This window comes from Phacochoerus africanus, chromosome 9 (assembly GCF_016906955.1).
Source record: "Phacochoerus africanus isolate WHEZ1 chromosome 9, ROS_Pafr_v1, whole genome shotgun sequence".
NCBI classification, from domain to species: domain Eukaryota; kingdom Metazoa; phylum Chordata; class Mammalia; order Artiodactyla; family Suidae; genus Phacochoerus; species Phacochoerus africanus.
In genome coordinates, this window is record NC_062552.1 from 50,895,767 (window position 1) to 50,909,116 (window position 13,350).

The 13,350-nt window shown below is 51.3% G+C and overlaps 1 protein-coding gene across 1 annotated transcript in view; it reads left to right on the forward strand.

The window, feature by feature from the left end:
• Positions 1–9,577, forward strand: part of CEMIP (cell migration inducing hyaluronidase 1) — a 168,945-nt gene extending 159,368 nt beyond the window's left edge. Inside the window, exons 28-29 of the mRNA XM_047795501.1 lie at positions 3,963–4,063; positions 6,427–9,577. Of these exons, the coding sequence (XP_047651457.1) occupies positions 3,963–4,063; positions 6,427–6,554 (229 nt within the window). The 3' untranslated portion in view covers positions 6,555–9,577. The remainder of the gene's footprint in view (positions 1–3,962; positions 4,064–6,426) is intronic.
• Positions 9,578–13,350: the final 3,773 nt, after the last annotated feature.

Consider the following 13,350-nt stretch of genomic DNA (forward strand, 5'->3'; position numbering starts at 1 on the left):
CCAGTCCCTTCTCCTCTCCCGCCACCCCCAGGACTGATGAAATCATCATCTTCCCCCCACAGGTCGCTAGACCAGAATCTGGGCATCGTGCTTGGCTTTCTTTCATTTCACCACCATCTGTAACCACATCCTGTCAACCCTACCTGCATCGTTGCCCTCTTGCTAGTTGTCCCAGCTTGTCCTCTGAATGGCTGCTCTACCCAGGCCTTCCCTGTCTGCCACGCACACTTGTCAGCACAGTCACCTAACATCTCCCTGGTCCAGGCTCCCCTTCTCAGATCCACCTACCATACTGGTGGGGGAGGCGGTTTGAGCTTCAGTGTAGGTCTCTCCTGTCCCCTTTTCTAGAAATCTTTGCTAATTCCCCCATCGCCTTCCAAATCTAACTTACATAGTGCCTCTTGGGTGAGGTCTCTTCCAATCCAACCAGAAAGTTCTGTGTACCTCCCCATAGCACCTGTGGACCTGTCTACTCCACATGTAGGTTACAGACTTCTAGATGTTGGGACCATGTCTAACTTATATTTGCATTTCTAGTATAATAGGTGAATTCACTCCATGTTTTGTTATGGCCCAGTGGGTTAAGAGCCCAGTGTTGTGTCCATGAGGATGCAGGTTTGATCCCAGCCTTGCTCAGTGGGTTAAAGATCTGGTATTGCCACGAGCTGTGGCATAGGCTGCATTTGCAGCTCTGATTTAACCCCTAGCCCAGGAACTTTCAGATGCCTCAAGTGCGGCCATAAAAAAAGAAAAGAAAAAAAAAAAGAGTTCCCTCCAAAACCACAACCTGGCCTAGCAGTCCAAGTGAAGTACTTACTGTGGAACGTGCTACATAGGAGGTGCCTAATAAGTACTTATTGATGAAAACAAATCTACTTCCCAGAAGTTCATGTCGTGGCTCAGTGGTTAACGAACCCGAATAGCATCCATGAGGATGCAGAATCGATCCCCGGCCTCGCTCAGTGGGTTAAGGATCCGGCGTTGCCGTGAGCTGTGATGTAGGTCGTAGATGTGGCTCGGATCCCTAGTTGCTGTGGCAGTGGCGTAGGCTGGTGGCTACAGCTCCCATTCAACCCCTAGCCTGGGAACCTCCATATGCCTAAAAAGACAAAAAATAAAAAGTGTACTTCCCAGATGCTGTACGATAGGCACATCAGGAACTAGGCGCCATATGAGATTCCAGGGAAGGGTTTTGCTTAACCACCTTTGGTCTTCATTCCATCCTCCTCCCATCACAAGCCTTTTTTTTCTTTTCTTTTTTTAAATGTAATGGCCACACCTGCAGCATACGTAAGTTCCTGGGTCAGGGTTTGAATTTGAGCTGCAGTTGTGACCTGCACCACAGCTGCAGCACGCCAGATCCTATAACCCACTGTGCCAGGCCAGCGATTGAACCCACACCTTTGCAGCAACCTGAGCTGCTGCAGTTGGATTCTTAACCCACTGTGCCACAGTGGGGACTTCGGCAAGCTTCTTTAACGTTACATTTTCAGAGTTCCCATCATGGCTCAGCAGAAATGAATCTGACTAGCATCCATGAGGATGCAGGTTTGATCCCTGGCCCCACTCAGTGGGTTAAGGATCTGGCATCGTCGTGAGCTGTGGTGTAGCTCACAGATGTGGCTCGGATCTGGGTTGCTGTGGCTGTGGCGTAGGTTGGCGGCTATAGCTCCCTTTCAACCTTTAGCCCAGAAACCTCCATATGCCGCGGGTGTGGCCCTGAAAAGACAAAAAAAAAAAAAAAATTACATTTTTACATGCAGATTCACATGGAAGAACCAGTTTTGCCAATTTGAAAAAAAATATTATCATCTAGTGATTTTTAGTTTTCACGCCTTTTGGGGGCCAAAGGACCTTTTCTTAAAATGATGCAGGATGCCGAAGCTTGGAATAAGACACTGAAATGAAGAGTTGCTCTGTTTAGAACAGGGTGAGGGGTGTGGGACCACCCCGCCCAGGGTGCCTTTCGGCCTATGCAGCAGCCCCACTGCACCTCACTGGGGGCAGCCCTCGCTGAGTAGTTGGTGTGAGCTGAATCCAGGGTTGGCGCTGGGTACCCAGATAGGAATTGGGTACAACCAGACCCTGCTTTGAGCTCCAGGAAAGCAGCAGGGAATGGGGCAAGGTCCAAGCCTTCCCACCCCATCCACAGAGCCACCTCAGAGGATGCAACTGCTCACGCCAGACCCTTCAAGGACGGCTTCCAGAAGCTGCCTCTGCCCTGCCAGTTTATGCGAACCTCTGCTTTGAGGTGCAGAAGCTTAGGGGCCAGGAGAAGCCCATCCCAGGCAGAGAGGGACACCTGAAGGGTGCAGGCAGCTTCTGGGTGCCGTTGGGAGACTGGGCCACACAGGAAGCTCTATCTCCTGTCCCGCTCCTGGGAGCCCCATCTGGAGGGCCATGACCTTCATTTGAGACCAGCCCAACAAGAGGGCTTGGCTCAGCCAAAGGGATGTTAGCTTTTCTTCTGAAGTGGAACAATGGGGAGCAGAGCCCGAATCCATCGTCGAGGACGTGTTTGCGATGTCCCTCTCCCCGTCCCAGCCACCCTGCCCTTGGGCTTCCCTGTCGCCCCCGCTCCCTTCCCCTCTGCTCTTCCTGTGCACAAGCTCTTGGCATCTGAAGAGCTTCCCTTCTCCTCCCAATGGGACACAAATGGGGGTATCAACGGTTTCCAGAATCCTATACAGTTTTTCCATGTCTGGCCTGTGGTCTGTGGTTACAGGATGCCTCTGAGATGCAAGCTAGAAGCCCCATTGGGCCTCTGCCCCTGTTTCTATTCCTGGGGGAGTGTTCACTTCCTGCTGTCTAGCCCAGCAGGCTGAGTCTGCCACCAGGACGGCTGTTTTCCCAGCCCTTTGGCCTAAACACAACCAGGGCAGGGCCGTGGAGACTCTGCTCCCAAGTCAGGCTTTTGCAAGTTGGCACCTTCAGGCCGGGTGCCGCCATGGCTCCAGACCTCAGCCCCCACCTGAGCACCGCTCCCCCTTGGCAGGTCCTCTTGGATACTTGGTAGCTGTTTGCCTCCATCCCCACATTTGTACACTGATGCAGTGATGCAGTCCTGCCTGAACAGAGAGGGAGATCATGAACCCAAGGGGATCACCCTCCCCTGGGCCCCTGGTGACTCTGCACTCGGGCTCCCCCCACCACCATGTCCCCATCTCATCCCATCCAAATAGGCTTTTTTTCTTGTTAGGGCCGCACCCATGGCATTTGGAAGTTCCCAGGCTAGGGGTCAAATTGGAGCTGCAGCTGCCGGCCTGTACCACAGGTACTGCAACACAGGATCCAAGCCACAACTGGGACCTACACCATAGCTCACAGCAACTCTGGATCCCTAACCCACCGAGCGAGGCCAGGGATCGAACCCAGTCCTCATGGATCAAACCTAGTTGGGTTCTTAACATGCTGATCCACAGTAAGAACTCCCAAGCAGGCTTGAGAACATTCAAATTAAGATATGCATACTGGGAGTTCCCTGGTGGCTCAGTGGGTTAAGGATCCGGCATTGTCACTGCTGTGGCTCAGGTTCCATCCCTGGCCTGGAAACTTCTGTGTGCTGTAGGCATGGCCAAAAAAAAAAAAAAAAAAAAAAAGATGCATACTGAGGTCCTTCTGTGTGCCCAGCCCTGGCATAAGTGCTACCTTCAGATGGCCCCGCACACCTGCTCTGTCTTCTTTGGGATCAGACAGGGAAAAGCAGTGAGCTGACAGCAGGCTTAGAGAAGGCCACGGGCACCAGCTGTGCCCAGATGTGTGGGAGGATGCTCAGGATGTTGGTCACCACATGGAAGGAGCTGGTCAGCTCGGCACTCAGGAGAGGCTGTCCTTCCCCAGATTCTGGCGGGGCTCTGGGCACTGCTAACATGAGGTCCCCCAGGCCAGGCCACTGTCCCTCCCAGTGAACCCCTCACTCCAAGTTCCTCATCGAGTCCTCTCATCCGTCTCTTCTTGCTCAGTTCCATAGTTCTCGTGGCATCAAAGGGAAGATATGTCTCCAGAGGCCCATGGACCAGAGTGTTGGAAAGTCTCGGGGCAGACAAGGGAGTCAAATTGAAAGGTAAGGGGTTTGGATGGGGCTTTCCACTGACTGTGATTTGAGATGCCTGGCGCCCCGTTACCTGCTCCAGAGACCAGACCACCTCCCTCAGACCTGGGTGTGGCCTTGGAATCCTCAACACAGCTAGTGGCATGCATGGGCAGGGGGCGCCCTCGTCACCATCCCTGCCAGGCAGCAACATCATTCTAACTTGCGACCAGACACTGGAAGGAAATTGCTAGAGTTGTTCAGCAGGCGGTCCTTTTTTCCACAAAAGTATCAGCAGAAAAGTAGCTCAGTTTGACACCCCCTCCCCCAACCCAGTTCCTGCTACTCAGATTGATCAGGGGCCCTAACTCTTTCTCAATTTTCCAGCTGATATCCAGCATTTTTATAGCCCTTGCACCTTGCAAAGCTCTTATTTGAGGTGTTCCCTTTGTGGCTCAGCAGTTAAGGAACCTGACTAGGATCCATGAGGATGCAGGTTCGATCCCTGGCCTCGCTCAGTGGGTTAAGGATCTGGCGTTGCCGTGAGCTGTGATGTAGGCCAGTGGCTACAGCTCTGATTTGACCCGTAGCCTGGGAACATCCATATACCACAGGTGAGGTCCTAAAAAAACAAAAAAAAGAAAGAACAAACTCTTATTTGAGAATGTGTGTGGCAGGTCCAAGGTCACACAGCTCTTCTGCGATAAAGCCTAGCCTAGACCCCACGGAGAAGGAGCCAGCCAGGGCAGAAATGTCAGCACTTCACTGTCATCATCACAAACTGTGTTCAGAGAGAGTCCGCGAGGAGGTGGAGAGGGGAGACAGAACAACCCTAGACAGTAATGACAATGTCCAGTTTCTGCTGCACAGTCTTACTTGCCAAGTAATGTTCGGCCTTGCACCTTCCTGAAAACAGCCTATGATGACCTTAGTTATTCATGAATAAGAGTTAAGGAATTGAAGATTAGAATTTGGATCCTATCCTATAAAATTGGATTGTGATGATCACTGTACAACTATAAATGTAATAAATTCATTGAGTAATTTTAAAAAACCCAAAAAAACACAAACAAACAAAAGAACAAAGTACCAAAAGAAAAAAAAAAGAATTTGGATCCTAATTTTTCAGAGTGCTTAGCGGCCACGGCACCCTAAGTGCACAGCACATTAAAGCTAGCGGCCCATCCTATGAGACCTTTATCCCAGGCAGTTTTCAGAGAAAAATCAGAAACAGTGGAAGTCCTTCAAATGAGCCAAAAGAGAACACAAGGAAAAGAGAAGCATCTTCTCCAGCCCAACCCTGAAAGCATTTGGGGGCCTCTGTCCTTTCAGTTAAGACCCTGTTGGAGTTCCCTAGTGGCTCAGCAGATGAAGGATCTGGCATTGTCATTGCTGTGGCTTGGGCCGCTGCCATGGTGCAGGTTTGATCCCTGGCCCAGGAACTTCCTCATACCACCAGCTTGGCAAAAATAAATAAATAGAAAATAAATAAAATAAGTTGAAAAAATAAGTTAAGACCCTGTTGCCAAAAGCTGATGTACATAAAGATGACGGAAGTCAAGGGACGTTTTCTCAGCGGTGATGAACGTGTGGTGCCTGCCAGGCCAGGCCGGTCCTGAGTGTAGACATGGACCCCCAGCTCTGAGCTTCGAGATAGAGGGCTCTTAGTGGGGCTCAGGCGTCTGTCGTTCTGCTCTGGGTGGCACCATCTGTGCCCTGCTCTTGGGCAGATTCATCCACTTCTCAGAGCTTCCTTCTAAAGCCACAGAATGGAAGTTCCCGTTGTGGTGCAGTGGAAATGAACCCGACTAGTATCCGTGAGGATGTGGGTTCCATCCCTGGCCTTGCTCAGTAGGTTATGGATCCGGCGTTGCCGTGAGCCGTGGTATAGGTCACAGATGCAGCTCAGTTCTGGAGTTGCTGTGGCTGTGGTGTAGGCCGGCAGCTGTAGCTCCAAATTGGACCCCTAGCCTGGGAACCTCCGTGTGCCGTGGGTGTGGCTCTAAAAAAATAAATAAATGAATGAATACAGGCACAGGATGAATGCCATCATCTGACAGATAGGGACACTGGGCTTCAGAGAGAGGCAGAGACTTGCTGTTGATCATAGGGTCTTGAGATCATAGGATCTGCTTAAAAGTGGCTGGGGTTCTTGGGAGGTCCCTGGGTAAAGTGGAGCGGGCATCTGCACAGGTGGCCAGGAGGCTCAGGGGAGCCCCTGTGTGTGGTCAGGTACCATCAGAGGCTGGGCACAGAGTTCTTCCCTGGAGGACAGTCCAGTGTGGCCAGAGGAGGGGGTGCCTGGTGGGGTGAGGGGGCTGGGGAACCCTGGAAGGCGGTGGGGTGTGGCCACCCTCTCTCGAAGTTTCTGCTCACGGGACATCACTGCTTTTCAGAGCAAATGGCATTCGTCGGCTTCAAAGGCAGCTTCCGGCCCACCTGGGTGACTCTGGACACGGAGGACCATGGTGCCAAAATCTTCCAAGTTGTGCCCATCCCCGTGGTGAGGAAGAAGAAGCTGTGAGGACGGCTGCCACCCGGTGCTGCCCCACGGTGGACTCTGACAGTGGACTCTTGGCGGCAGCCCAGCCCTGTCCAGCGACTGGCTGGGACGGCCAGGTGTCAACCCTGATGCGCCACGAGCAGGAGGTCGGAGAGCCCTGGTGCTGCCACCTGCTCCTACTCAAGTGTCTACCTGCAGCCCCGGAAGGCCGTGGGCTGAGGCTGGAAACCTTTCCTTTCCTGCAGCCTCTTGGGTGCTTCTCTCCTCTCTGTGCCTCTTCAGTGGCGGGGTGGGGACCACACGAGGAGACCAGGGCTGTGCTGGCCACAGGGGGCTCTGCTGGCCACAGAGGTCCACTTTGGCGGCAGTCTTGCTCCAACTAGGAGGCAGCCTGGGGTGGGGGGGGGGCGGGGTCATTCACCAATGCCCATGCTCTCAGCACACACGTAAGGGTGGTAGATGCAGGGAAAAGAGCCCTGGTCCTAAGGAAATCTTCACTCCTCTAAGCAAGGACTAACCTCCATGGGATTCAGAGCCAGCGCGCAGACAGAGCGCGCAGAGACGGAACCCGCCACCCTTTGGGAAGGGTGAGCCTGTCTCCGGAGGGCCTCAACCTTCCTGGAGACTTGGGGACCCAGGTTGGGAGCGGGACTAGGTGACTTTTAAAGGCCCTTTCAGTTCTGAGATGCCACAAGTCTGTGGCTTTTCACATTGTGCCTGGAACCCAGCAGTGGGTGAGAACATTTCTTTGAGCTGCTATCCATCATGCTGGGCGCTCGGGGCATTCAGGATGAAGCGGGAAAAGTAATGCTTAGGGCAGGGGGCTCGCAGTCCAGCAGGATGGGTGGCTAGGTGTATGTGCCCTCTGATGCCAGGTGGAGAGAACGAAATGAGATGGAATGGAGGCCAATGCCAGTTTCCAGGGGAAAGCTTATGTACTCGGGTGGGTCAGGAAGCTTCCTGCAGGAGGAGGCCACAGGGCTGGCAGGAATGAAGGGCAGGGGTATTTGGGTGGGCAGGGATGGGGCAGCCTCTGGAGTGGTTCAGAGGTTGAGCTCTTTCTGCCAGCAGCTGCCAAAGCTGGGTGACTGCAAAGCCCTTTGCCCTCAACTTGCTAGCCCAGCCATCATGCAGGAGCAGGATTCAGAAGGGAGGGATGGAGGCTCAAAGGGTTAAGGATCTGGTGTTGTCACTGCAGTGGCTCAGGTCACTGTTGTGGCACAGGTTCAATACCTAGCCCAGGGATGTCCACATGCCATGGGTACAACGAAAAAAAAAAAAAAGAAAAAAGGGAAGAATGGAGGGCTGAACCAGCCAGCCCCACCAGTGACTCCAAGAAAGGGTGGAGTCAAGTTGAGAAAGGTGAGCTCCCATCTGCTCTGGGGCCCTGAGAGCCCTGCAGAGCCCCGTGGGTGTGCTCACACCTCAGTGGCTGGGGCTCCAGAGCTGGAAAGAACCTTAGGAAATATCTAGTCCAAAGCTTTCATCTTAGAGATGGGACTGATGAGACCCCGACAGGGAAGAACCACACGGCCAGGGCAGGGCCAGGACGGGAGCCCCACTCCCAGCACTTGCTGCCAACACCACACTGCCTCAGCAGCCATCCTGGGTGTCCAGGCACTTCTGGAGGAGCTTTCCAATGCAGGCAAGTCCCCTTGAGGGGAAAAACAAAATGAGCAGAATAGAAAGAGAATTGGCGGATGACTGTTTCTCTCCGGACCCTCTACGCACACAAAGGCACCCTCCTCTGGGCTGTGGCGGTCCTGCAGACCCCCACTTGGCTCAAAAGACCTGCCTTCCGGAGCGGCCTCCCGCAGCTGCCACAGCTCCGTTGGTGCTACTGTCTCTGCAGGTCTTGCAGGTGCACCCAGCAGTCAGCGTCAGGGCACACGGACACATCTTTGGTGAGCCAGCTAGGTGGCTTTCTGAGGTCTTGGAGAGCTTTCGGTCCACCCAGGCCCTCTCAGCCACTGCCTCATAACTTTCCTTCTCCCTTGCCCACCTTGGAGAAGCCAGGAGAACTGGAAAAAAACAAAACTGTGGTTTATACTCTCCTGAGGGACCAGGGTCGCTCTGGGTTTCTTGGTGGCTGCAACTGTCCCCTTCTCTGCCCCAACCACAAAGTCTTTTCTTCCTTGGCTCCATCTGCCCAGCTGCAGCCATAAGACTCAGCCTGCCGGTCCACTCACCAAGTTAGGCCAGCTGCCCAAGAGGTCCCACTAACCAGGTCTTTCAGCTGCTAGGAGGTGACTGTGGGTCTCCGCCTCTTAAGACAAGGCAGCTTCAAAGGCCCATGTCCCAGGAAGGGCCTCTTCCAGACAGATCAGAGGCCATGGGAAGGAGAGTTAAAATGACCTCATATTCTTCTTGTCTTTAGCTCTGTTGAGTTTTTCTGAGCTCTTAATGCAAGGGTCTCACACTGTGAACCGCTTAGGAGGAGATGGCCTCAGATGGCTGGGAATGTTGACTGTCTTTGGTTCAGGAATGTTGCCTGTCATGGAAAAGATATCTATTTGAAAATCCTCAGAGTTGTCCATATGTCTAACAGCACAGGATCTGTGCCGAAGACTCTCCTTCTAAACCATTCACCAAGAGCCAAGTCCAGGCATGTTCTTGGTAGCACAAATTTTCTTAATGGCTTAGAAAATTGTTCTTGTTATTCTGTTTGCAAGCATCAAAATGAGTTAGGCCTTAAAAACAAACAAACAAAACAAAACAAACACACTCCTCTGAAATGCGTGTCTTTCCTGTTGCCGAAATAGCTGGTCCTTTTTCGGGAATTAGATGTACAGCGTGTTTTGTATGTAAACATTTCTTGTAGGCGTCACCACCGTGAACAAAGATATATTTTTTATTTATTTATTCTATATGCACTTCGAGAAGTCATTGTCAGAGAAATGAAGAATTGTCTTAAATGTCATGTTTGGGGATGTCCTTTGGACCGCTTGAAAGGGGTATACCCAGAGCCTTCTGCTTGCAGCAGAGGCCATCGGCTCTGATTTGGAAAATCTTGCTGTACCATAGTAAACACACAAAGGATGTCACCCTCCTGTCTGCTTGTTTTGTTTTTGGTTAAAGTGGGCCTTGTTTTAAGCCAGATAGCTAAGGAAAATAAGATTGAGGAACTCACCCTTAGGGCTGGTCTCTCACTTCTTCTAACAACTATTCCTATGTCATATCCTACGTTGTCTTGCTCCAAGGGGGCACCCACGAGAGCAAGTGGAGAGGGTCCTATAAGAGAGATGTTGCACACAGGGCTGGCCACACCCAGGATGGACCATGTCCTTCTTCTAAGCCATTGGTAAGCTGTCAGGCTGTCTCTGAGGCCAAGCTGGTGGTCAGCTGAGTCTGGACTCGAAGCAGGACTGTTTCTTCGTCATGGGCACATTTTGGTCAGAGACCAAACTCGGTATCTGAGGAGAGTGTGAAGACAGGTGGAGAATAGGTTCAGATCAAGCTGCAGGACATGAGGGGTAGAAGTAGGTTAGAGGGGAACCCCTAGGCAGAGGTGAGAGGGGCTCCGGGGACAGTGTGGCCATGGCGGGGGGGTGGGGAGCGGGTCTGGAGAGGGGGAAAGGGAGAAGCTTAGAACAGGGTGAATGGGGGAATTCTAGAGCTGTTCTGTCCAGGAAGGCAGCCATATGAGGCCACCTAAAGTGAAATTTACTAAAATGAAACAAATACTCAGTTCCCTGGTTGCCCTAGTCCCATTTGAAGTGCTCCGTGGCCATGTGGCTAGTGGTTACCATGTTGGACAGGGAAGATATAAAACATACCCATCAGTACCGAAAGTAGAGTTCCTGTTGTGGCTCAGCAGGGTAAGGACCCAGCATCATGTCTGTGAGGAGGCAGGTTTGATCCTTGGCCTCGCTCAGTGGGTTAGGGAACTGGTGTTGTGGAAAACTGGGGTGTAGGTCACAGAGGTGGCTCAGATCCCACGTTGCTGTGGCTATGGTGTAGGCCAGCAGCTGCAGCTCCCATTTGACCCCTAGCCTGGGGACTTCCATATGCCACAGATGTGGCTGTAATAAATAAATAAATCCATGCCGTGTGTGTGTGTGTGTGTGTGTGTGTGTTGAGTCTACTTGAAGGCGCTGGCACCCGACCGGTGTTATCAAGTTGTCAATGAACGAATACAGTCAGGGGGTTAGTTCCAGGACTCCCACAGTATCGGCAGGGGGTTAGTTCCAGGACTCCCACAATATCGGCAGGGGGTTAGTTCCAGGACTCCCACCAAAGTCCGAGACACTGAAATCCGAGGATGCTGAAGTCCCTTGAAGTCCATGCTCTGTATCTGCAGGATCTGGATCCAGGGATTCAGCCAGCCTCTGATTGTGTAGTATTTTCCATCTGCGTTTGGCTGAGTCTGCAAAGGCAGAACTCATGGATATGGAGGGCCGACTCTAAGGCTGACAGAACAGCCTGAGCACCCTAAGTGAGTTTGCAGTGAAGAACGGGTGGCCCCTGCTCTCAAGAAACTTCACCTGGAGAGAGAGGTCACATTTGTATAGTCAGGAAGCAAATATTTTTGAGCACCTGCTCTGCCAGGCATGGCACAAAGAGGAACATAAAAAAATTCCATGGAGGAGTTCCCTTCGTGGCTCATCAGAAATAAATCTGACTAGCATCCATGAGGACACAGGTTAGATCCCTGGTCTTGCTCAATGGGTTAAGGATCCAGCGTTGCTATGAGCTGCAGTGTAGGCTGCAGATGCGACTTGGATCTGGTGTTGCTGTGGCTGTGGCTGTGGTACAGGCTGGCAGCTACAGCTCCAATTCAATCCCTAGCCTGGGAACCTTCATATCTTCATATGCTATGGGTTGAGGACCTAAAAATACAAAAACAAACAAACAAACAAACAAAACCCATGGAGACTATATGTATAGTCCCCATGCCCAGTGAGTGGTGGAACAGAGCTCTGAGGATAAGAAGGAATAAATGCCTGGAATAGCCAGAGGTCAATGAGTAGAGGTGGGACTGGAGTTGGTCTGGGAGTCAGGGTCAGATGAGGGATGGGGCCCTTTCATAAAAGGCACAGTCTTGGGGGAGGGAAAGTAACTAGAGGTGTGGGCTTGAGGATGGGCCAGGCATAAATCAGCAGTCATGCGAGGGATGGTGGGAAAGTGGGTTGGCCAAACACTGGCCAGGTTTTAGGGACCACTGGATTTGATGGGAAGGGGTCCCAATGACTCCTTAGCCAGCAGTTTGGCTGCTTGAGTGATGCATAGCCCACTGGTTGAGTTGGTGAAATAGAAGAGGCATTTGGGGAGGCTCTTGTCCCTTCACTATCCTCCCCTGCTTCCCTCCCAGAAAACAGGAGCATCAAAAGCAATAAACAGCGTCCATGAAAGTGCTTTGCAAGCTGCCACTCTCAGCGTGGTTCATGGACCAGTAGCAGAAGCATCAGCCCAGGGCTTGTTAGAAAAGAAGCATCTCAGATGCTCCCAGATCTGCTGAATCAGACTCTGAACTTTAAGAAGAGACCTGGGGCTGTTCTTGGCATAGTAACATTTGAGAAGTATGGCTTTAAGGATGCAGGGAGTGGAGGTCCCCTTGTGGCTCAGCAGAAACGAATCTGACTAGCATCTATGAGAACGCAGGTTCAATTCCTGACCTTGCTCAGTGGGTTAAGGGTCTGATATTGCCGTGGCTGTGGTGTAGGTTGGCAGCTGCAGCTCCACTTCGACCCCTAGCCTGGGAAATTCCATATGCAACAGGTGTAAAAGAGGCTAAAAAAAAAAAAAGAGAGAGAGAGAGAGAGCATTTGGGTGCCCTTCCTAAAAAATTATTCCAAGGTACACTCCAAACCAGAAAGCAGCAATAAAAATTCAGAATTGAAGAAGGGGGAAGAGGTAGCAAAAAAAAAAAAAAAAAAGCTGGCAGTAAACTCTGAAGTCAGTTATACACATAAAAATATTGAAATAAGCTTTATAAACACAGAATTAAGTGCCCAGAGCAATCTTGAGATAGCCGATCAGTATTATTCACAAAGGAAAGTTGGGTTTCCGTAAACCCAGAATGTAATAATAAGCCCAGATATGAGGGTAAGTGGGCAGAAAGGGAAGTTATATTAAATTCATCTTCTTGTCTTGTAGGAGGAAAATGTCTTAGGTTGTTGCGGACATTGAGAGTTTTGAAATTATAGGTTTCAGAATGAAAATGAAAACCAATGTGGAGTTCTCCCTGTGGTGCAACAGGTTGAGAACCTGGTGTTGTCACTGTAGTGGCTTGAGTCACTGTTGTGCAGGTTCGATCCCTGGCCTGGGAATTTCCGCATGCCCACAGGTGCAGTCAAAAAGAAAATTAATATCGTAGCCTTTATTTTTATTTTATGAGTGTATGTATTTCCTTTTTAGGGCCAAAGTGGTGGCGTATGGAAGTTCCCAAGATAGGGGTCGAATGGGAGCTGCAGCTGCTGCCCTATGCCACAGCTCATGGTAAGGCTGGATCCTTAATCCACTGATCAAGGCCAGGGATCGAACCCTCATCCTCATGGATACTAGTCAGGTTCAAAACCCACTGAGCAACAGGAACTCCTGAAGATCGTAGACTTTAAAGCAAAGCTCAGACCTGGCGCTGTTGTGGCCATGGTGTAGGCTGGCAGCTGCAGCTCTGATTCAACCCCTAGCCTAGGAACCTCCATATGCCTTGGGTACAGCCTTAAAAAACAAAAAACAAACAAACAAACAAACAAACAAAAAAACTCAATAATTCCATCTACTGCCTCCCACCCCCACCCCACATAACAAACATACACAAGAGTCCCTGATCCTAGATTTCACCTACCCTCTACTTGCCTCCCCTTCTTAACCCCTT